The sequence below is a fragment of the Hippopotamus amphibius genome, chromosome 7, assembly GCF_030028045.1.
Source record: "Hippopotamus amphibius kiboko isolate mHipAmp2 chromosome 7, mHipAmp2.hap2, whole genome shotgun sequence".
Classification (NCBI taxonomy): Eukaryota; Metazoa; Chordata; class Mammalia; order Artiodactyla; family Hippopotamidae; genus Hippopotamus; species Hippopotamus amphibius.
In genome coordinates this window covers 86281111-86302749 of record NC_080192.1, presented here as the reverse complement: position 1 = coordinate 86302749, position 21639 = coordinate 86281111, and the positions used below count along the sequence as shown (strand labels likewise).

The window sequence follows — 21639 nt, the reverse complement described above, 5'->3', positions numbered from 1 at the left end:
CCTTCTGCAATGCACAGGACAGCGCATCCCCCACCCCTGGCCAATAAAGAATTATCTAGTCCAAAGTGTCACTATTGCTGAAGGGGAGAAAGCCGGGAGATAAACTTCCTCATTGAAAGATTAATTAACAAGCAAACAAACAAAAATTCGACGTGCAACCCATTCAGATTCTATGGGGAAAAGTGGTGGAATTAAACATAATATTCAGATGAAGACTTGCATTAGGAAGTACAAGAAGAGTTTGAATAACTGATTGATACCTTCAAGGAAGTTGACTAAAATGTTCACTGTGAAACTAGAAATGAAAAATGAGGTCCTAGATTAAAGTTACAAAGAAGTCACAAGAGGTATGGATTGAACTGCAGAAGCAGCATGCTGTTTCACAAAGCACTTACAATGCACTAGAAGCTTCAAAAAGCAAAATCAGAGTTACAGAAAAAGCACATCAGTGAGGAAGAGGGACAGGCTTGAAAGTTCACTCCAAAGTAGGGGAAGAAAATAGAAATGAACATAATCAGAGTGGAGATAAGGGATACAGAAGAAAGACAGGAGGGATCCTCCATACAGATTCATTCTGTTGGGAATACTGGGAGCCTTTGCTGGTGTTCCCAGCAAAGATCATGGAACAAATTGAACAAAGGCAAGAGTCAAAGATAAAATAGAAAATATTTTTGAAATGAACGAAAATGAATAAAAATCGACAGGTAATGATCTGGACGCACTTGAAGATGAATTTCAAGGATGAAGAATTCTCAACGAATAAATTAACCAAAAATTAAGTTGGTCACGCATACTTGGTTTTTAAACTTTTTTTTTTTTTTTACTTTTGAAGATATACTTTTAAAAAACATTCTCTTAATTGAAAAGCATATAGGAAGGGGCTTCCCTGGTGGCACAGAGGTTAAGAATCTGCCTGTCAGTGCAGGGAACATGGGATCGAGCCCTGGTCTGAAAAGATCCCACATGCCTTGGAGCAGCTAAGCCCGTGCGCCACAACTGCTGAGCCTGTGCTGTAAAGCCCGCGAGCCACAGCTATTGAGCCCACGTGCCACAACTGCTGAAGCCTGCGCGCCTAGAGCCCGTGCTCTGCAACAAGAGAAGCCACTGCAGTGAGAAGCCCGCTCACGGCAACGAAGAGTAGCCCCCACTCGCCGCAACTAGAGAAAGCCCCCGTGCAGCAATGAAGACCCAAAGCAGCCAAAAATAATTAATTAAAAAAAAGCATATAGGAAGGTATATAAATTGTAGGCATACCTCAGAGATATTGCGGGTTCAGTTCCAGACCACTGCAATAAAGTGCGTATCACATTAAAGCGAGTCCCATGGGACTTTTGGTTTCCCAGTGTATGTAAAAGTTATGTTTGCACTATACTGTGGTGTGTTGGGGGTGTAATAGCATTATAACTAAAAAAATATACATACCCTGAGTGCAATACTTTATTGCTAAAAAATGCTAGCCATCCTCTGAGCCTTCAGTGAGTTGCAATCTTTTTGCAAGAGTAACATCAAAGATCACAGATTACCATAACAGATATAATAACAATGAAAAAGTTTGAAATATTATGAGAATTACCAAAACATGACACAGATGCAAAGGGAAGCAAATGCTGTTGGAAAAATTGTACCAATAGACTTGCTCATTGCAGGTTTTGCACCAATAGACCTGCTCATTGCAGGTTTGCCAGAAACCTTCAATTTGTGAAAAACACAGTATCTGCAAAGCACAATAAAATGAGGTATGCCTATACAGTTTTACAAAAAGCATGTACTTTTGTAACCACATCTAGATCAAGAAACAGAACTTTACCATCACATCAGAAACCTCCATATGCCCCCACCCAGTCACTTACACCTGACTCCCTAAAGCAAACTATGGCCTGCAGACCAAATCTGGCTAAAATCTGTGAGCTAAAAACATTTTTTTATGTTTTTAAATTGTTTTTAAAAATCAAAAGAAGGATAGTGTTTCACAACTCATGAAAATTATATGATGTTTAGATTTCAAAGTCCATGAAGTTTTAGTGAAACAGTTGCGCTCATTTGTTTATGTACTGTCTGTGGCTGCTTTTGCACTATATTAGCAAAGATGAAGAGTTGCCACAGAGACTGCATTCCCTGCAAAGCCTTAAATGTTTGCCATCTGACCCTTAACATAAAAAGTCTGCTGACTCCTGTCCTAAGGTAACTACTCTAACTACATTGATCAGTTTTGCCCGTTCTGGCTTTTGCCCGTTCTGGCTTCTTTTGTTCAATGTGGTGTTTGTGAGGTTCATCTTTGTGTGTAGCAATACTTGTAGTTCATCCATTCTCATCGCTATGTAGTTTTCCATTTTATGAATATACCACCACTTATCCATTAGATTGTTGATGGTCTTTTGGATTGTTTCTAGTTTGGGGTTATTATGAATCATGCTTGTATAAGACATTCTTATATACATCCCTTGGTACATGTATGTACACATTATATACTTCTATTGGGTGATACCTAGAACTGAAATTGTATGTGTTGAGCTTTAGTAGGTACTGTCTATTTTCCAAAGTGGTTGTAGTAGTTTAAACTCCCACCAGCAGTATTCCACATCTAAACCAGCAAATGGTATCAACAGGCTTTCTGCCATTGTGGCAGGTATATAATCATATCTCATCGTGGCTTTAATTTGCATTTCCCTGATGACTAATATATGTCCTCTTTTTGTATGTCCTCCCTGATGACTAATGTATGTTCAAGCCATTTGCCCATTTCTCTGTTGTGTTTCTTTCTTTTTCTAATTGATCAGTAAGGGTTCTTTATTCTGGATATGAGTTCTTTGTTGGGTATATGAATTGCATTTCTCAGGATAGTGAGATAAAATGTTTGACTTAAGAATTCTATTCCCAATAAAGTTGCCATTCATGTGTAAAGCCTTCATAAAAACATTTCTAAATATGTTAGAACTCAGATTTTCTAGAGATGAATCAAATAAGTAACAGATCAGGAAAGTTGTGGTGTGAAGGGGCTGGCAGTGAACACTTAACTGTATTATTTTTCCGAAACAAAGGGTAATGTATTTATTTATACTATACTTGAACTTTATTTTATATTAAATATCTCTTTTATAATAGAGGGGGAAATATGTTCACAAGGATAACAACAAAAAGCAGGAGGTAAAGTGAAGGAAGAGGTGTGAGAAATAGTGTAAGGGTGATGACTTTTTCCTTTCCCAAAGTAGCATTAGCATTACTAAAAGCATACTATAGATTGGTGGGGCAGGGGGAGGTAAAAGAAAATACAAAACCTGTTTAAAAAGGTAGGAAAGAAAACAAGGAAACATAAACATGGAAAACATAAAATGACAGAAGACCATGCATATGTTACAATAATAAATAGGGTAGGGCTTCCTAGGTGGCGCAGTGGTTAAGAATCTGCCAGCCAATGCAGGGGACATGGGTTCGATCCCTGCTCCAGGAAGATCCCGCATGCCACGGAGCAACTAAGCCCATGTGCCATAACTATTGAGGCTGCGCTTAAGAGCCCGTGAGCCACAACTGTTGAGCCTGTTGAGCCCATGTTCTGCAACCACTGAAGCCCACGCGCCTAGAGCCCATGCTCCGCGACAAGAGAAGCCACAGCAATGAGGAGCCCGTGCACCACAACGAAGAGTAGCCCCCACTCACCACAACCAAAAGAAAGCCCACGCACAGCAAAACAGATCCAACACAGCCACTAAAATAAATAAATAAATAAATAAATATATTTAAAAAATAATAAATAGGGTAAATTCATGTACTGGATTTGATTAATAGCATTAGACAGCACCAAGAATATTAATAAACCTTATTTCACTATGGGAAAACAGAAGCATATATTTGTCACTGATTCAGAGCATAAACTATATTCTATAGAAACTTACTCCAACCTTGCAAAGTATTGTCACCTGTCTGGCACTGGCACTGTAACTAAGTACAAGCCCATTGACACACAAAAGATAGATATAGATATATAGATATAGATATATATAAAATGAGGACATATGATGATATGTATCCTCGTATATATGTAGATATATATACGAATTAGGGTAATTAAATTTGGGAATGTATACTAGTTTTATAGCTAAGCATATTTGGCTGTAAGTCCAATTCCTTCCCATAGAATATCTTCTTCCCCATACAGACATCTAATCAAGGAAAGGGAAATATATGTATATATATATGTATTATATATATATATATAATCAGGGAAAGGGATGTAATTGAGAGAAATAAGACTTCTAAACGACTACTTGGGATGCTTTATGAACTGTGAAAGGGAGAGAATGACTTTGGTTTTACTTGGCACTTGGAGCTGTGTCTGCCCTTTTTGTGTTAGTGGCCTTCCCAGAGGAACTTGACCATCAATTATAATTTCCACGTTACCTTGGTTTTGGAACTTCATATCTTTTCCCCTAGCTGCTGGGATGGAGTTGCCAAGATTTTCTTCCTGAAAATCTCCATTCTCTGCCTTTAACTGTAAGTTTTGAGTTTTTTTGATTTGGGACAGAAGGTAATCACCAAAAACTACGTTATATTCTAGTTCCAGTGTGAGACCCTACAGTCAATCCATTACTTTGACTTTTCTCCAGAGAGCAGAAACTGGAAAAGAGCCCAAAAGTTCTGGCATATTCCTATGTTCTATTTTCCGTGTAGGCTGTAGTATTCTAGCGCCTATAAAGAGCTTTCAGACCGCTACTTGAACACCTATATTCTTACGTTCTCTCTCCCTACCCAAACCTTGGTCTCTTCCCCTCCCCTACTTCACATACATCCTTTTGTAATCCTCTCTGACTTACAGTTCAAAATAGTGTGTATTTGGAGCAAGTAATTTTTTAATCATTTAGTTGAAAAGGATTAAAACATTTAAGTATTGATAGGTTGAGGACTGTGCTAGGTACCTTACATCTCATGTAATCCTCAACAGTTCTAAAATATATAAACATTACTTTCACTGCTCCAAAGCTTATTCATAAGGGTTGTGTAACTTGGTCACAATTATACAATTTGTCTGCCAGAGCCTAGACAGCAGCTACATATTGAGTTCATATTATACACCAAATACTGCACTTGGCCCTTGATGTATTTTATACAAGGTATGAGGATTAGAGAGGCCGGGAAGGTAACTCATCACAGTTGCCCAGGTCTCTATCTATAAAATCTGTGTTCATTCTGCTGTGACGTGGTAACAATAAAAATGTGGTACACACTTGGTATTTTTGTTGTATGAAGGGTGCTCTGGGAGTCCAGAGGGGAAAGGAGAAGTCCAGTGGGGTTTCACAGAAAAGATGGCATTTAAACTAGGCCTTAACCGTCTTAATGATAGTTGACAATAACATTACCTCATATACAAAGAATGGCAAATTTCTTTGGAGGTAGCCCAAGATCAAAGCACCCAGCCATCAGCTTATGGAAGTATCTTTGTGTATTCACATATCCTGCCTTTTATGTCTTTAAACATGATTTAAAAAAATAATAAACTAGACCTTAAGACATGAGCTTTTCCAAAGAAGGAAAGAAATGAAGGCACTGTTGTCAATGAGTAAACGTGTTTCAGGGCACAGGAGTATTGCATGGTTGTGTAAAAGGAGCTGCGGTGGCTGTTGCAAGATGCAAGGCTGGGCGTGTGCAGAGATGGCTACTTGGGAGCCTTGTGGACTGTGCTCTGGAATTTGGATTCTGTCTTCTGTCTAGCATGGAGTCATCAGTGGGAACTGGTCTGATCAGATTTCTGTTTTGGAAGTATAACTGGTGGTGTTGGGTGGGATGACCTCTGAGGGCTGAGACCAGTTAGGAGACCATGACAGTAATTCATGGGCGGATGAAGAGTCTCCATGAGCAGAAACCATAAGTGGTAGACAGCTTCCATCAGTTCATCTGCAGAGCTGCACATACCATTGCCAACCTTTCGTTTGTTTGTTTTAAACTAGGAGTACAACTGAACTCATTTTCACGAAATTGGTCTTACCTTTACACTTATTCTTAGTGCGGGTAAATGACATATACACCTTTATGCTTGCATATGTGTGTGTATATACTGATGTAGGTGAGATTGTGTGTGTATACTAACTACAGCATATTATAAATGCTATATAGAAATTTGCTTGTTTCCCCGCTTAAAATATTTTGGACGTCATTTTTTGGTCAGTAAATCTGGAGCTGCCTAATTCCTTTTGATAGCTGCTTAGTATTTCAATATACGGATGTGCTGTAATGTATTTATAATACATAATGTATTTTGGACATTTAGGTTTCTGATATTTTGCCATTACAAATGATGCAGTGAGTATTCTTGTATATACATACCACTTTGTACATATGCAAGTATATCCAAATTCCTAGAAATAAATTCTTAGAAGAATTTGACATTCTTTGAAGCTACTGAGTCAAACAGATTGGGCATTTGTAATTTTAATATATTGCTAAATTACTTTCCATACTGCCTGTTTTCCTGTACCCTCACCAACACCAGGAGTTATCAGACTTTGATGGTGCCTGAAAGGTAAAACTGGTACTTTATTGTACCTTTACATATGTTTGACCCATTTTCATTCCCTTTCAAAGAACCAATTTTATCTTTTCTTTTTCATTTATCTCTTGTATTATTGACCTTATTTAGCTGTAGAAGGAGTTCTTGATATGTTAAAGAAAGTAGCCATTTGTCTCGTGTGAGTTCCAGATATTTCTCCCCAGTGTGGTGTTTGTCTTTTGCCTTGACTTTTGGTACTTATTACTATAATTTTTTCTTTAGTTATATTCATCAGAGTTTTGAGTGTGTGTTGGCTTCAGAATTTCATGTTATACTTAGAGAAGACCTTCCCACTTTTTAAAAGCTCATCCATTGTTTTCTTCTAGAACTTGTATAGTTTAATTTTTTGTATTTAAATGTTTCAACCATTTGGAATGTATTTTGGGGTAAGGTATTAAGTGTGGATCAAACTTTTCCCCCAGTTGTTCTAACACCATGCATAGAAAAATTAATCTTTCCCCATTGACTAGAAATGCTATAAGGTATCTTCTTAGACATGGGTCTTATCTACCCAGCTAGACCATAAGCTTTTTAAAGCCCCAAATAGTTACTGTCCTGTTTTGCTTTCCCCATAAAGCTGAGCATAATGTTCTGCATAGAACAGATATGACATTAATTTTTTACCTTTTAAAAACTGTGAATTCCATATATAGGCAAGTACACAAAACATTCATGTACAATTCAATGAAAATTTATAAAATGAACACCTGTGTAACCACCAGTTAAATCAGGAAGTAGGCCCTTTCTGCAGAAATAGAGACACACATGTAGAGAACAAACATATGGACACCAAGGGGAGAAAACTGGGGCGGGGGGGGGGGGGCGTTGTTGGGGTGGGATGAATTGGGAGATTGGGATTGCCATGTACACATTACTAATAAGAAAAGAATGTATCAAGTTGTACACTTTAAATATATGCAGTTTATTGTATGTCAATTATAGCTCAGTAAAAGTTCTTAAAAAAAAAAAGTAGGCCCTTTCCAGTTCCCCAGAAGCCCCCTGTATACCTTTCCCAATCACACTGCTCTCCATCCCCCAGAGGCAACTACTCTCTTGACTTGTGGCAATAATTTCCTTGTTTTTCTTTAAGATTGAGCTGTATGAAATCGCCATTTTTTGTAGGTAAGAAAAGCATCGACTATCTGGGATTTAATATTTCAGTTTAGTAATTTTACCGCCTATGTATGGATCTCTAAACAGTATAGTTTGGTTGAATCTGGTTTTGAGTATTATTTAAACATAATCCTACTGTACTTGTTCTGTGCTGTGCTTTTAACTGTGGTGGTGTAGCATTCAACCAGGTTGTTGGAGTTTGTTAGTTCTCATTGCTGGACATGTGCCGTTACATGACGCCACTGTGTTTTATTTATCCATTCCACTGTGGCTGGATTGGGGGTTGTTTCCCGTTTTGACTTCTGCAAATAATGTTGCTGTGAAAATCCTTGTACATTTTTGATGCATGTGGCCAAGATTTCCTCTAGGACAGGATCAGCACATTAGGGTCCCTTGCATAGTTTTTTGTTTTTGTTTGTTTATTTTTTTTAACTTTTTATTATGAAATAATTTTACATTTATAGAAGAGTTGCAGAGTTGGTACAGAGAGTTCCTTTGTGCCCTTCACCCAGCATCTCCTAATATAAACATCTTGCCTAATTATGGTACATTTAAAACTAAGACATTAGTGTTGGCACAATACTATTAGTTATAGACTCTTTCGTCAGTTTTTCCACCAGTGTCCTTTTTCTGTTATAGGACCCATTGCAGGATACCACATTGTGTTTAGTTGTATGTCTCCCTAGACATGAAACAAATTTACCACCTGTAGTACAGTATTTGTGTAAAGTTCTTTTGTTTATAGCTTTATAGTATCCAGTCAATATAATATTTTCCAGAGTTACTATTACATCGTCTTTTGAGTCTCATTTCTTTCACTTAGAAAAATTCATTTAAAATCATCCATGTTGTGTGAATAGTTTTTTTTAATTGTGGCAAACTTCACATAACATAAAATTAATCATTTTAAAGTGAACAATTCAGTGACACTTAGTAGTACATTTACAATGTTGTGAAATAATCACCTCTATCTAGTTCCAAAACACTTTCGTCACTCCAAAATAAACTCCTGTACCCATTAAGTAGGAACTCTCTATTCCCCGCTCCTCCCAGCCGCTGGCAGCCATCATTCTGCCCTGTTTCTATGGACTTACCTATTCTGGATGCTTCATGTGAGTGGAGTCATGCGATGTATGTGCTGTCTTGTGTGTGACTTTAGCATAATGTTTTTGAAGGTTCATCCACGTTGTAGCATGGATCAGTACTTCATTCCTTTCTCTTTTTTAAATTGTGGTAAAATATATGTAATACAAAATTTGCCATTTTAACCATTATTTAGTGTATAGTTTAGTGGCATTAATTACATTCACAATATTGTGTAACCGTCACCACTATCTATTTCTAAAACTGTTTCAACACTCTAAACAGAAACTCTGTACCTATTAAGCAATAACTCCCCATTCCCTACTCCTCCCAGCTGTTGGTAACCTCTAAGCTAATTTTTACCTCTATGAATTTGCCTATTCTAGATATTTCATGCAAGTGGAGTCATACAGTATTTGTCCTTGTGTCTGGCTTATTTCATTTAGCCTAACGTCTTCCAGGTTCATCCATGTTGTAGCATGTATCAGAATAAATCCTTTTTATGGTTGAATAATATTCCATTGTATGATATCCCACATTTTCTTCATCTGTTGATGGACACTTGTATTGTTTTCACCTTTTGGCTCTTGTGAATAATGCTGCAGTGAACACTGCATACAGGTAGTGTCTGAGTCCCTGTTTTCAGCTTGCTTGGATCTGTACCTAGGAGTGGAGTGGCTTGCTGACCTCTGGTCTAGATGACATATAATGATAAACTAAATTCCAGCATGGCTAGGCCTCAATACATATAGTTTTATCAGATTGAAAAATTTTTGCCCATTTGGTCTGTGTGTAATGGTGTTTCATTGTGGTTTTAATTTGTATTTCCTGATTTCTGATGGGAGTGAACATATTTCCACATGTTTATAAGCCATTTGAACTTCCTGTTTTGTACTGTGCCTTCCCTATTGATTTAATTTTCCTATTGGTGGTTTGCCTTGCTAAATTAAAGGTGATGAATTGATGTCTCCAAATAATGTCTACTCTGTATTTCTGCAGAACAAATAGTGGAGAAAGATGAAGGTCCGTATTATACTCACCTGGGATCTGGCCCCACGGTAGCCTCCATCCGGGAACTCATGGAGGAGCGGTGAGTGATGCACAGATGTCCGAGGAGGAATGGGCAAGTCGTTAATAGAACATGGATTGTAAGCACCTCTCGTTTTCCTTGCTTCATACTAGGCAGTCTACAGAAAGGAATCTCTGTACACAGACTGCGGAAAGTTGAATGTGGGATTTTTACCCCCAGTGCTCTGGGATTCTTTCTATCTATAGGTCTGCCCTTCATGTATCCCTCTGCCCTCCTTTTCTCACGCTCTTTCTTGAAATATTTTTTATTAAAGAAATGGGGTTAAATGGTTTTATGTCCTGTAGTTTCCCATGGTCTGAAGTTTGCTGCTACCTTTCCTGTGGTATCATTTAATCGATTCTTCTGCCCTATGTCCTATAAAATGGTAGTTAGATGAAGGGCACAATCAGAATCAGATGGTTTCTTTCTTTCAAAACTACTTCCTAGGTAGTGTTTTATACCACCACTAGGAGAAATGTGTGCCTCGTCTTTGGCCAGTGGCACCTGTTCAGATTGTCTCCAGAGTCCTTTTAACATGATTCTAGGAGTTCTTGATTTTTCATATTTTGGGGGGAGCAAAAGTATTTAGAAAACAGACTCTGGGTGCGGGCGGGGTGCTCATTTTTCTAGGCCATTTCAGTAGAAAGCGCCAAGATGTATGTGTAGGTTTTCTTTTTTGTTGTTGTTTAGTGATTAAATACATCCTGAGTTTATATATACTTCCAATTCAAATTCAAGACTATAGGGCTTTTACTTAATAGCTCTGTTTTGCTTTTTTAAGCAGTTTTGTACAGATAGAAACTTTAAAATCTATGTACATGTCTACAGTAGGTATTAAATACTATGAGTTCCAGTGTGTAGAGAGGTAAAGTAGCTTGGTGATTGAGAGTATATGGACACTGGAGCTAGACTGAGATCCAGTCCTGGCCCTTCTGCTCACTGCTGTGTTCTTTGGTAAGTTACTTTACTTCTCTGTGACTCAGTTTTCTTATCTGCAAAATGGAGATAATAAAAGTACACACACTGGAGGAGAGTTATGAGGATAAGCTGAACCGATGTCTAGGAAGCACTTAGTGCTTACTAGTAAATATTACCTACAGGGTGTCTATATCATATCCACATGTACTGACTGTGTTTTCATAACAAACATTAGTATTTTAATAGTAAAGGCACAAATTATGTAGGACATAAACGTTTGCTCATACAACAGATGTGTGGAAGGCAGAGGGCTGAGTAGCTTAGAATTTCTGCAGATTTGTCGACCAGATTTTGTCTGACCAGGGTAGCTAAACTAATACTGTCATTAATATAGCAGGGAACGTGATTTTGAACTGAATACGTGTAGTGATATCCCCGAATGAATGAAAGGTAGGGTGGATGGAGGACAGTGATCTGCTGTAAACACTCTTAATTATCCTGTGCCACCCAGAAACATTTATATTCGTAGTACCCCATCAGAAAAGCATTTGATAGAAGATGCAATCTGTAAATTCAAGCCTGATTGAAAGAGCACCTCTGAGTCCATGAGAATCATCAAAAAGTCTACAAATAACAAATGTTGGCAAGGATGTGGAGAAAAGGGAACCCTCGTACACTGTTGGTGAGAAGGAAGCACTTAAAACAGTGTGTGGGCTGTTCATGCATGCCTGCATGTGCCTGTGCGCGCACATGTTGCAGCTTCGAGGTTGGAGCGGGCATTATTTTGGCCAGCGAGTTTTGTGAGGAATCTTGATGCTATTGTTTACAGGTTGAGGGCTACAGGGGAGTCAAATGTGCACGCTTGATCTGGGACAGTTTTTATGTGTGTTTGTTTCTTGGTAACAATTTTACAAGATTTCTAGACAGCTCTCTAAATAGCTTTTAGTTACAGAAGAGTATGTTTTGAAACAAGGATTAAGAGATAATGATAAAGTTGAGATTTGTCCTTTTTTTTTTTTCTTTCCCTCATTGCTTTAAAAATAACAGCCAAGTGTAAATTCTTCAGAAACTGATCCAAGGGAGGAATTCCTCTCAAGACCAGGAATACTTGTGTTTTTCTTCAGCAACTGGTTTATTTTTATCTTAAGGACCTTGTAAATCACGGAACAGATTGTGTTTCCATCTTTATTTCGGCTGCTAGTAAGCTTACAGCCAGATTTGTGTATCCTCATTAGAAGGAATGTAATTTCTCATCTTTGGCCCGTGGGAGCCTGTTCAGGTTCACTCCTGAGTCCTTTTGACATGACCCTAAGGAATCTTCATTAGCTTCCTTGATTTCTCATGTGGTGAAATGTTCTAGGCTCATCTCTCAAAGATACACACAAGATCCCACCGTTTGCATTTTGCATACCAGCGTCATGTCTGTCTGTTTCCCTCTTTACTCGGATTTCATCACCTGTTATGTTTATCACATAGACACCTTTTTAAGCTCCTTCTAGGACAAGGAGGGGAATGAATGATTGCTGAAAATCACCTGGATGTGGGTCTAGTTTGTGAATGATTCAGGCTGTCTTTTTCTCTAGACTTCCCCTCCCTCCCACCCCTTTCTCTGCAGGACCACTCTACTGCCAGGAGTTGGCCAAGGCAAGGAGGGAAGAAAACTGAAATCCAGGGGATGTTGGTGCTTTTAGTTTATCTGGTAAAGACTTTGGAAAGGAGGGGGAGGTTGAAAGCAAGTCCCAAAATATTATCAGATTTATTAATTAGGGATCCATACCTCCTGGGTACCCAGGTCCTTATTATCATAGATAATTGGAATCAGGTGTTCAAAGCCATACAGCCTGCTGCACAGGGCCACGTGTCCTCTAAGTGGAAAGGGGATTCTCTGCAGCCTAGGAGTTCATTACGTGTTCATTTTAGGAATGAAGCACCAACACTGTGCCAGCAAATCCTCTGAGTTTGGGGGAAGCTGACCTCATTAATGTGTGAGGGAGGTAATAACCCTGAAGAATCACAACTTCAGATCAGCAGTTATCAAGCTGGAGCATGCTTCAGGTCTCTGGAGGACTTGTGAAAGCACAGATCGCTGGGCCCCACCCCAAGGTTTCTGACCCAGCAGGTCTGGGATGGGACCCAAGAGTCTGCTTTCCTCCCAAGTTTCCAGGGGATGCTGGTCCCAGCACCACCTTTGAGAATCACTGGCTAAGATGATGAAGTTACCCTGTAGAATAAGGTTTCAGCCTATCCTTGCAGACTTAGTTTAGGGTCTAGGAGTTCACCTATATCCTAGCCTCTTGATGATAGGCCAGAAAGTAAGACATTTAGGAAAAAAAGAACTACATCCAGAATTGATTGATGGTCTTTAAACACAGAGACAGTTCTGGTATTAAAAAAAAAAAACTAACTGATGAGACAGTGCTTGGCCCTTTTATTTGCTCTCAGATATGAAGTTCACTGCAGGATAGGACGGTGGGGAAGGTCTTGATCAGAAAGCCTGAGTCTGTGTCCTCAGCTCACCCTCCTGTGGGGACACGATATCCTGTCCATTTTGGTGAGAGCAGTATGGTCCCCTCGGGTTGCTCTTCCCACAGCAGCCCCGGAACACACTGAGTGCCCAGGCTCTGCGCTCGTGGGCCGCTTCCTGATAAATGCTTGTGGAGTTGAAAGTTTTCCAGGAACCAAACAAAAGCAGCACTATCTGGTCTTTTCCTCTTAAGCCAGACCACACTATATAAACTCCCTGGGGTCCTGTCTCCAAACATGTTCTATAAGAGACTAACACAGTCTTAGAATTTTAATGTGGCAGTTATCAGCTTTTCACCTCATTTCTGAGGTATAGAGTGAAATAGAGAACACTGAACTCAAAGAAACCTTGGATCGGCATTTTTCAAAATATTTGTTTTCTTTTCCAATTACAAAAATAAGACACGTCTATAAAAGGCCATTTTTAAAAAGTCTAGAGTGAATAAAGCTCTCTAGTAATTATCCTTTCCAGAAGAAAACTTTCGTTATAAGTTTGATGCTTACCTTTCCATTTTTTCTGTGCATTTACAAAGATGCATGTATGTGTATAGAGAAATACTGAACGAAATGGGATCAAGCATACTATACCCATGTTTGTAGCTACTCCCCCCCCCCAAACTCATTTTCTTTCATGTCAGTCCATGGAATTCTGTAGAATCCTTTTGATGGCTATATGCTTTTCCATTGCATGGACATTTATTATATTTTAGTTAGTCAGTCCTATAGTGGATATTTAAGTAGTTTCTAAATTTTATCTTGAGGCAGCAATGAATATCTTGTTCCTAAATCTTGGTGTGTTTGTACAGTTATATCTGAGGTAGAGATTCCTAGAAGTAGAGTGGATGAGATAAAGAATTATGTATAAATGTATGTGTATTTATATAAAGAATATGTAAAACAGTAGTAACTATGATAACATTACCCTCTATTAAATAGTACATTAAAATATGCCATGCCCAAATTGGATTTATTACAGGAATATAAGGATTGTTTGATTTAGACAGTTTGTTAAAATAGCATACCTTGTTAATTGACCAAAGGAGAAAAACCATTCAATCATGTATGTCCTTAGTTGCTAAAAATGTATTTGATAAAATTGATCAATTCTTGATTAAAAATCCTTAGAACAGGAAACCCTTAGTAGAGCCCATCAAAGTAAGGGAGTCTTTATCTCTATCCCAGAGTCATCGAGCTTCATGCTTAGGGATAAGTAGTTAGAAATATTTCCAATAAAGGCAGAAAATAAGCAAAGATACCTGCTAGTGCTTTGGAAGTGCTGGCTGGTACAGACAGACAAGAGACTGAAATAGTGGCATGGAAAGTGGAAAGGAGGAGGTGGCAAATAGCCATTGTTTGCAGATGATATAATATTGTACTTGAAGCTAAAAAGCTATTAAAAATAAGACAATTCAGTAAGATGGATGTTTACAGTATTAAGGATAATTAATATTTGGGGAGCTTTTCCCTCATGTCAAGAACTTCAAAGTACTTTAATGCACTCCCTGTGGATTATCTCATTTGATCCTTTCCCAGGCTTAGGAGATAGGAACCATTTTTATACCCATTTTACAGATGAGAAAACTGAGGCTTAGAGAAGTTCAGTCATTTGGCCACACTCCTGTAATAAGAAAGTGCTGTGCTGGCACTCAGGCCCTAGCTCTCTGACCTCCAAGGCTGTGCTTTAACTGCCATTGCCCCCAGGTGGTTGTGTGGCCTTGAGCAGGTCAGTTCAGCTCTGGGGACCACAGTCTCATCACCTCTGAAAGTGGTGAATCCCTGAGTGTGTGCACACATGTGTGGGCCAGGGCAGGGGTGTGTGCAGGAATCAGACATGTTTACTGTCCAAGGGAATCCCGGAGCCAGTTTGTACTGGGTAGGGTCGCTCCCCGCTGGCCTCAGCTGGCTGTTCTTATCTGTTTAAATGTCAGTTGGGGATTGTTGAAAGAGAATAAGGGTTTCCCCATTTATTTTCTTTTGTCTATTGAATTGTACTGAATTTATAAATAACTAACTCTGCTAACAGGGCTGGATACAAATGCCTGTGTTGAGCTTTTGGTTTGAGTGCTCAGAGGTAACAATCAGAGACCTTCTGCCCTGGGACAGAGTGGAGCCAGGTGGACCAGAGGCCCTGGGAGTCTGTAAATGGAGCTGTGTCCCCAGAGGCTCTGAGAATAAACATTTAAATTTTTCTCTTCCTTCTCTATTGCCCCCACAGTAACTAGAAACCCTAGCTGAAACACACTGAGACTTGCCTTCTTAGCAAGACTTGCTCTCCTTTGGTGTTCGGCTGTGCTAATGGTGGCTTCTGTCTCCCTCTCCAGGTACGGAGAGAAGGGGAAAGCCATCCGGATCGAGAAGGTCATCTACACGGGGAAGGAAGGGAAGAGCTCACGTGGCTGTCCCATCGCAAAGTGGGTATGTATTAAAGCTCCACAGCCCAAGCTGGGCCAGGGAGTGGGGGCAGACATGTGCACTGTCCAGGGAGCCGCCAGCCAGCATCTGGTGCTGGTTAGGATCATTTTCCCCCAGCCTCAGCTGTTGGTCCTCACTTTGTTTAAATGCCAGCCCGTGATGTCCAAGGCTGACCTTGGAACTGCTCTAGTCATTATGTGGTTCAGGGCTGCAGAGGGAGGGAGGGGAAGCAGAAGCTGGAGATGTCATCTTGCTCAAGGCTGGACCCCACCGCAGGCCGTGTGACTCCTCTGCCCCCTCTGTGTGTCCCGGAGCTGCAGGTGTTCCTGTCTCCTGTCCACAGGAACTAAGCCTCTTCACAGGGGCAGGGACAGCATTGCATCTGCTTTGCTTCTGAGCCACTGTTTCCTATAAGGCAGCCTGTGTGTCTTGGCAGAGGGAACGTCAATGACTCAGACCCCAGTTTCACCCAAAGTTTTCTGACCTTGACCTTCCAGTCCTCATGGAGCACTTTAGAACCACTGCAGAACCAGCACCCAGAGCAGCCACAAGGTTATCAGGTAGCTCTTTGCTCAGCGCTTGGTAGGGAGAACATGCTTGGAAAATAAAAGGCTCCGTCCCTGTGTTCAAGCTATGATGTAGAGACACAGGAAGTAAGATCATGGAGACTTGACTAATTGAGGTTTAACACTGAGAGGCCGACTTGGTGCTATAGAGTTCAGAGGCTAGGGACACGACTGGCAAGAGGAGTGTTCAGGCTGGGTTTCCCAGAGAAGGTGGATATGTGTGGGGCCATATTAAGTGGACAAGGAGAAAGTAGGAGCATTCCTGGTGCGGAGAGTCGTGTGGGCTGGGTGGACATATACACTGCTCACTTTGAGTGAGGGATGGTGGTAAGATGACCTCTGTCAGCCTCTGTCCGTCTGTGCACGTGCCTGTTTTTATCTGGTCTATACCACATGCCTTTGCACCTTTATGTTTAATGAAAATAAAAGGTGTCTGAACCTGAACTACCACATATCTCTTTGTACCAATTTTCAGACAGTAGTGCAGAATTATCTGGGAAGATCTGGAATACTTAAGAATATTCACAGGTATATAGAAACATGTTGTCCCTACGCTTGTGAAAGATGGTCATTACAGTGGGATGTTGATTGTGTCTGTGGCTGATCAGGGTGGGGTGTTATTCCCCCCAGAGAATCCATCAGGGAAACGGCATCTGTCCCTCTCTCCTGCTAATTCATGCAGTCACTGAGGAATTCCAAAGTCTTGGGCAAGAAACTGAAGATCCTTGGGGGCGGGGGGGTAGAGCTAGGGATTTTCAGCTTCAGAAACAGTTGGCACCTTAAAGAAAGAAAACAGCTGGCTATGTGGATGGTGTTGAGGGTGAGAATATGCATTTCTAGTCCCTGGATACCCATGGTGAAGCTTTAGCCCTTGACCAGTGCTTGTGTGTCTCTGCTGAGGGCTGAGGAGGAAGGCACCCAGGTAAAGCATGAGATCAGTTTCTGGGACTATGAGAGGAAAGCAGAATGATGGAGGGGGAGGAACTTGGTCCTCAGAACTGGTCCTCCAGGGTCTGTGGACAGATGCCCAGAGCAGGGCACATGTAGCACAGTGCTTCGCCCAAAGGTTGGGATAGCTTGTGGGTATCACTGAGCCTGGTGGGCGATGCCAGCTTGGGGGGAAAAAATCAGATAGAAGGGAATACATAGTGACAGAGAGGTGAGGAAATTCTGTATCTGATGAGTGAAGATAAAAGGAGAGAGGAAAGACTGTAGCAGAGATTATTCAGATGCTCTGGGGGTGTATTATATGCCTTCCAGCTTTCTTCATTTCTGAATTGAATTTTCTTTTCTTGATGTTGGTCTCCTTCATATCACTTCAAGGTTTAGACTTGTGAAGGAACAAGTATGATGGGGATAATAGTTTTGAAAGGAGACATATTGCACATAACCAAAAGGAAGAGGAAAGGACCTGCCCACTTTGATATTTTGCTATAGGTGGCCAGTTGCTCATAGGGAAATCTGACCCACCTGTCACGTTGGCTCCTAAGGAACTGCTGTTGTAAGCGGCTCATCGGGTTGAACTTAATGTAGCCTTGTTGGGAATATGGAAAAGGAAGAAGCCACAGGACTGCCCATTCAGTCTTGGGAAGATCTGGATGATTCCACACAAGCAAAAATGACTTGGAAATTTATGTACAGACACTTCTCTCTACCGGTCCATCTTCAGCTGACTGAATGTTGTCTAATAGCCCTTCTCCAAAGCAGGGGTGGAATGTTCTGGTTTCACCACAGATTTTTTGCTCATTTCATTTTTGGAATCAGCTTGTAGATTCTAGGTCCCTTTTGTTTATAACCCTTATTCTTTTGCTTTTTAAAGAATAATTTTTTTTCGTATTTAAAGTCCCGTATTAGTCAGATTCGTGTTCAGCATTATTTGAACCATTTGCCATTACAGAAAGAGAAACACTTACTTGTTTTAAATCAAACTGGTGTGGGAAAGCCTTAAAAAAAAAAAAAAAAGCGAGGAAAGAAATTTTTTTATGAGAAGAGTGGTAGATCATAGAAACAGTGGCAAGGAAAAGACAATGCTGCGTTTTGGGGGTTTTTGGTTTCTTATTTATTTTTTCTTTTCTAGCCATCTCCCATAGTGTGGTGGACTTCTCTTTATTTTTTGCCTACACAGCCACCAAATACCCTATGTATTTTGGTTGTAGGACTCATCTAGAGTTCTACCTCCTTGGAAGTTAGCGAGGAGGCAGGTGTTCCCTTTCCCTGCCCCCGCCTTGGGGAAGTGACCCACAGGTGCTGAGAAGGACAGGTTATTCTTGGTGGCAGCATGGCGTCACAGGCGCAGGCAGTGGTCCGTGGCTGCGGGGCAGTGGCAGCATCCAGCTCCCTGTGGCGGGCAGTGCCTTCTGTGGTGCTCCCCGCCTCCCCTGCCCCGTGTCCAGAGCCTGGGTTTTCTTTCCAACTGGGGTTCACGTCTGTGTGTGCAGCCTGAACCCCCAGCCAATACCTTCAGCTATAAGCCGTGTGCCTGACAAGTTCTAGACGTCACCGGCTAGGATCTTGGGGGACAAAGCTGAGGTGCATCATGGATGCCCAGCAAATGTGTGTTGAGAGAATGATCTAAGAAAGCAGTGGGGACTACCCAGAGGGCCTGCTGCTAGTCTCTGATTTTAAGGGGGCCTGTACAGAGTATGGAAGTCACCAAGCATGGGAGTAAGTGAGTGACCCAGGTAGCATTCTGAAGGCTCAGAATAAACAGAGGCATGCCAGAAGCAGACACTGCAGACGGGAAAATGGGCTTTTGGTAGAAGAACCATGGAGGTGCTTCAGGGGCATGGTAGAGCAGACTTACGGGGGATCCCCAGTGCTTGGAACTAAGTACCAAGGATGAGTTGTGGGGGAATAGGTTTGGGTTTCTGCCTAGTGCTGTTCTAGGTTCAGTGCTCAGGGAATTCCTGCCCAGAATCTAAGTGATTCGTTTGCAGTCGTGTGATGGCGTGTGAACTGTCTGTGTTGCCATGCTCGAGTGTTGGTGTGTTCATGCCTTATGTTGGCCTTTGACTTCTGCACATTATGTATTTCATCCTGCTGGCTTCCTTCATAGAGTGTGGATAGGGAGCTACGCTATGCTCTAGCTTTTTTGACTGCACCCAAAGGCCTGTGAGGGTGTGGCCACAGGGTTGTCTGCTCGTGCCTAGTCACCTTTATGTGTTCGCCACTCGGGAAACCCAAAGGGCGTGGCCTCAGCCTCAGCTTTGACAGGTCGGGTGTCTGTGTGCTCTGCACGTGTGTTGCACATGAGTGCAGTTGGCCAGTGCACTGCCCAGGCAATGAGCAGAGGTTGACAGTAGCGCCTCAGAAACCCGAGCGCCTGTGGTGTGTGCAGATGCCCATGAAACTCCCGGCTCCGTCTGCAGTAGGCCAGTCACACAGGGATATGATTAATGGCATATTCATGTTTATAAATCTTATAAAACAATCCACAAAAACAATTTTATAAGTAATGATGTAATCGACGCTTCCACAGAGGGTGGGGAGGGTGGGCACCGTTATTGCTGTGGCTCAGAGCAGGAACTCTTGGCCCATATATATGTTTTGTTTAGAATACAAGGTGTCCTTTAAATTTTTGAAGGATATTCTGACACATGCTGCATCATGGATGAAACTTGAGGACGTTATGCTAAGTGAAACAAAGCCCATCACTAGAGGAGAAATGCTGTAGGATTCCACTTGTATGAGGTACCCAAAGTAGTCAAATTAATAGTCACAAAGCAGGATGGTTATTACCACGGGCTGGGGTCAGGCGAGAATGGAGAGTTAGTGTTAAGTGAGGGTAGAGTTTCTGTTTGGAAAGATAAAAAGTTCCGGAGATGGAAAAAGTTCTGGTGATAGTTTACCCAACAACGTGAATATACTTAATGCTATTAAACTATACACTTAAAATGCTAAATTTTATGTTATATATATTTTACCACAATTTAAAAAATTGAATTTGGTGTTCATATCTTTAAAAGGAGAGATTTCATGTGAGAATCTAGATTTCTGTTTTCTTCTTGCAAGACTGGACGAGGTAGGTACGCTCGGCTGAAATTCCCACAAGGCAGTGGTGGATGGAGAGAGGTCTGGCTTCCCACCCATCCCCAACTCCTTAGTTGTACATCTGGTCTACTTTCCTTATTGATACTGCCTGCCTGGTGGCTCTCTCAGCATCTCCCTGCACTGACGTACTCATGAGCAAGTCTATCTCCAGCCCAGACATCTCCTGGCCTCCAGACCCATTCTGTTGGGGCTGCTCGGAATAGCCACTCCAGTGTTCCAGAGTGTCTCTGCCTCGGCGTGCTCCCTACTAACTGCCCACGCTCACCCACGCTTCTGTGCCATAAAGTGTGGAAGTCATTTAAGACTTTTCCCTGTCCCTCAGCTCCTATAGCCAGGCAGTCCCAAAGGCACCTTTCTCCTAAAGGTCTCTAGAATCCATGCCTTTTCCTGTTTCATTCCCTATTGTCCCAGTTCACACTTTATTTCTTTTGCTTGTGTTGTGTCAGTGGTCTCCCCATTTCACCCCTCTCCCAACCATCTGCACCCGTTCTGAAGCGTGTAACTGTGTATGTAAGTGAGCCCCTGCTTATAGTCCTTTGTAGAAGCCCCGCCTCGAGTCCTTCCCTCCACCTGCCACTCAGAGCCCTTCCCAGTCTCCCCTCTTCACAGGTCTCCACATCTTATCAAGTCACAGAATTCCTTGGGATTTTGGGGGGAGATTAAGCCACCTCATCCCCTCCTCCTGGACCCTTTGCCTTGACATATCTTTGTGTGAGCCAGGATGGTGTTTAGGGAGTGACTGAAGAGGAAAGCAGTGCCCAAGGCCTGTGCTTTTTTTAACAGCCTTATTGAGATGTAATTCACATACCATACAATTCACTCATTTAAAGTATACAGTTCAGTGGGTTTTGGTATTATTAACTTTAAAAAATTTTGTTAAAATATGCATAACATAAAATTTGCCATTTTAACCATTTTTAGGCATACAATTCAGTGGCATCAATTATATTCACCTTGTTATGCAACCATCACCACAGTCTACTTCCAGAACTTTTCAACATCGCACACTGAAACTCTATACCCATTAAATAATAACTCCCCAAACCCTCTCTCTCCCCGACCCCAGCCCCAGGTAACCACCATTCTACTTTCTGTCTCTGTGAATTTAATAAGTACAGGTACCTCATGTAAGTGGAATCATACAATATTTGTCCTTTTGTGTCTGGCTCGCCTCACTCAGCATAATGTCCTCAAGGTTCATCTGTGTTGTAGCATGTGTCAGACCTTCGTTCCTGTTTAAGGTTGAGTAATATTCCATTGTATGGAGGTGCCACGTTTTGTTTATCCATTCATCAGTTAACGGACATTTGGGTTGTTTGTGCCTTTTGGCGGATTGCTAGGTAATGCTGCTCTGAGCATGGGGGTAC

At 41.3% G+C, this 21639-nt stretch overlaps 1 protein-coding gene across 7 annotated transcripts in view; it reads left to right on the top strand.

The window, feature by feature from the left end:
• TET3 (tet methylcytosine dioxygenase 3) overlaps positions 1–21639 on the top strand; it is a 103691-nt gene that overhangs the window by 69027 nt on the left and 13025 nt on the right. For all 7 annotated transcript variants that reach the window (XM_057740778.1, XM_057740777.1, XM_057740779.1 and 4 more), the window contains 2 exons: positions 9734–9824; positions 15566–15659. In XM_057740778.1, the coding sequence (XP_057596761.1) occupies positions 9734–9824; positions 15566–15659 (185 nt within the window). The remainder of the gene's footprint in view (positions 1–9733; positions 9825–15565; positions 15660–21639) is intronic.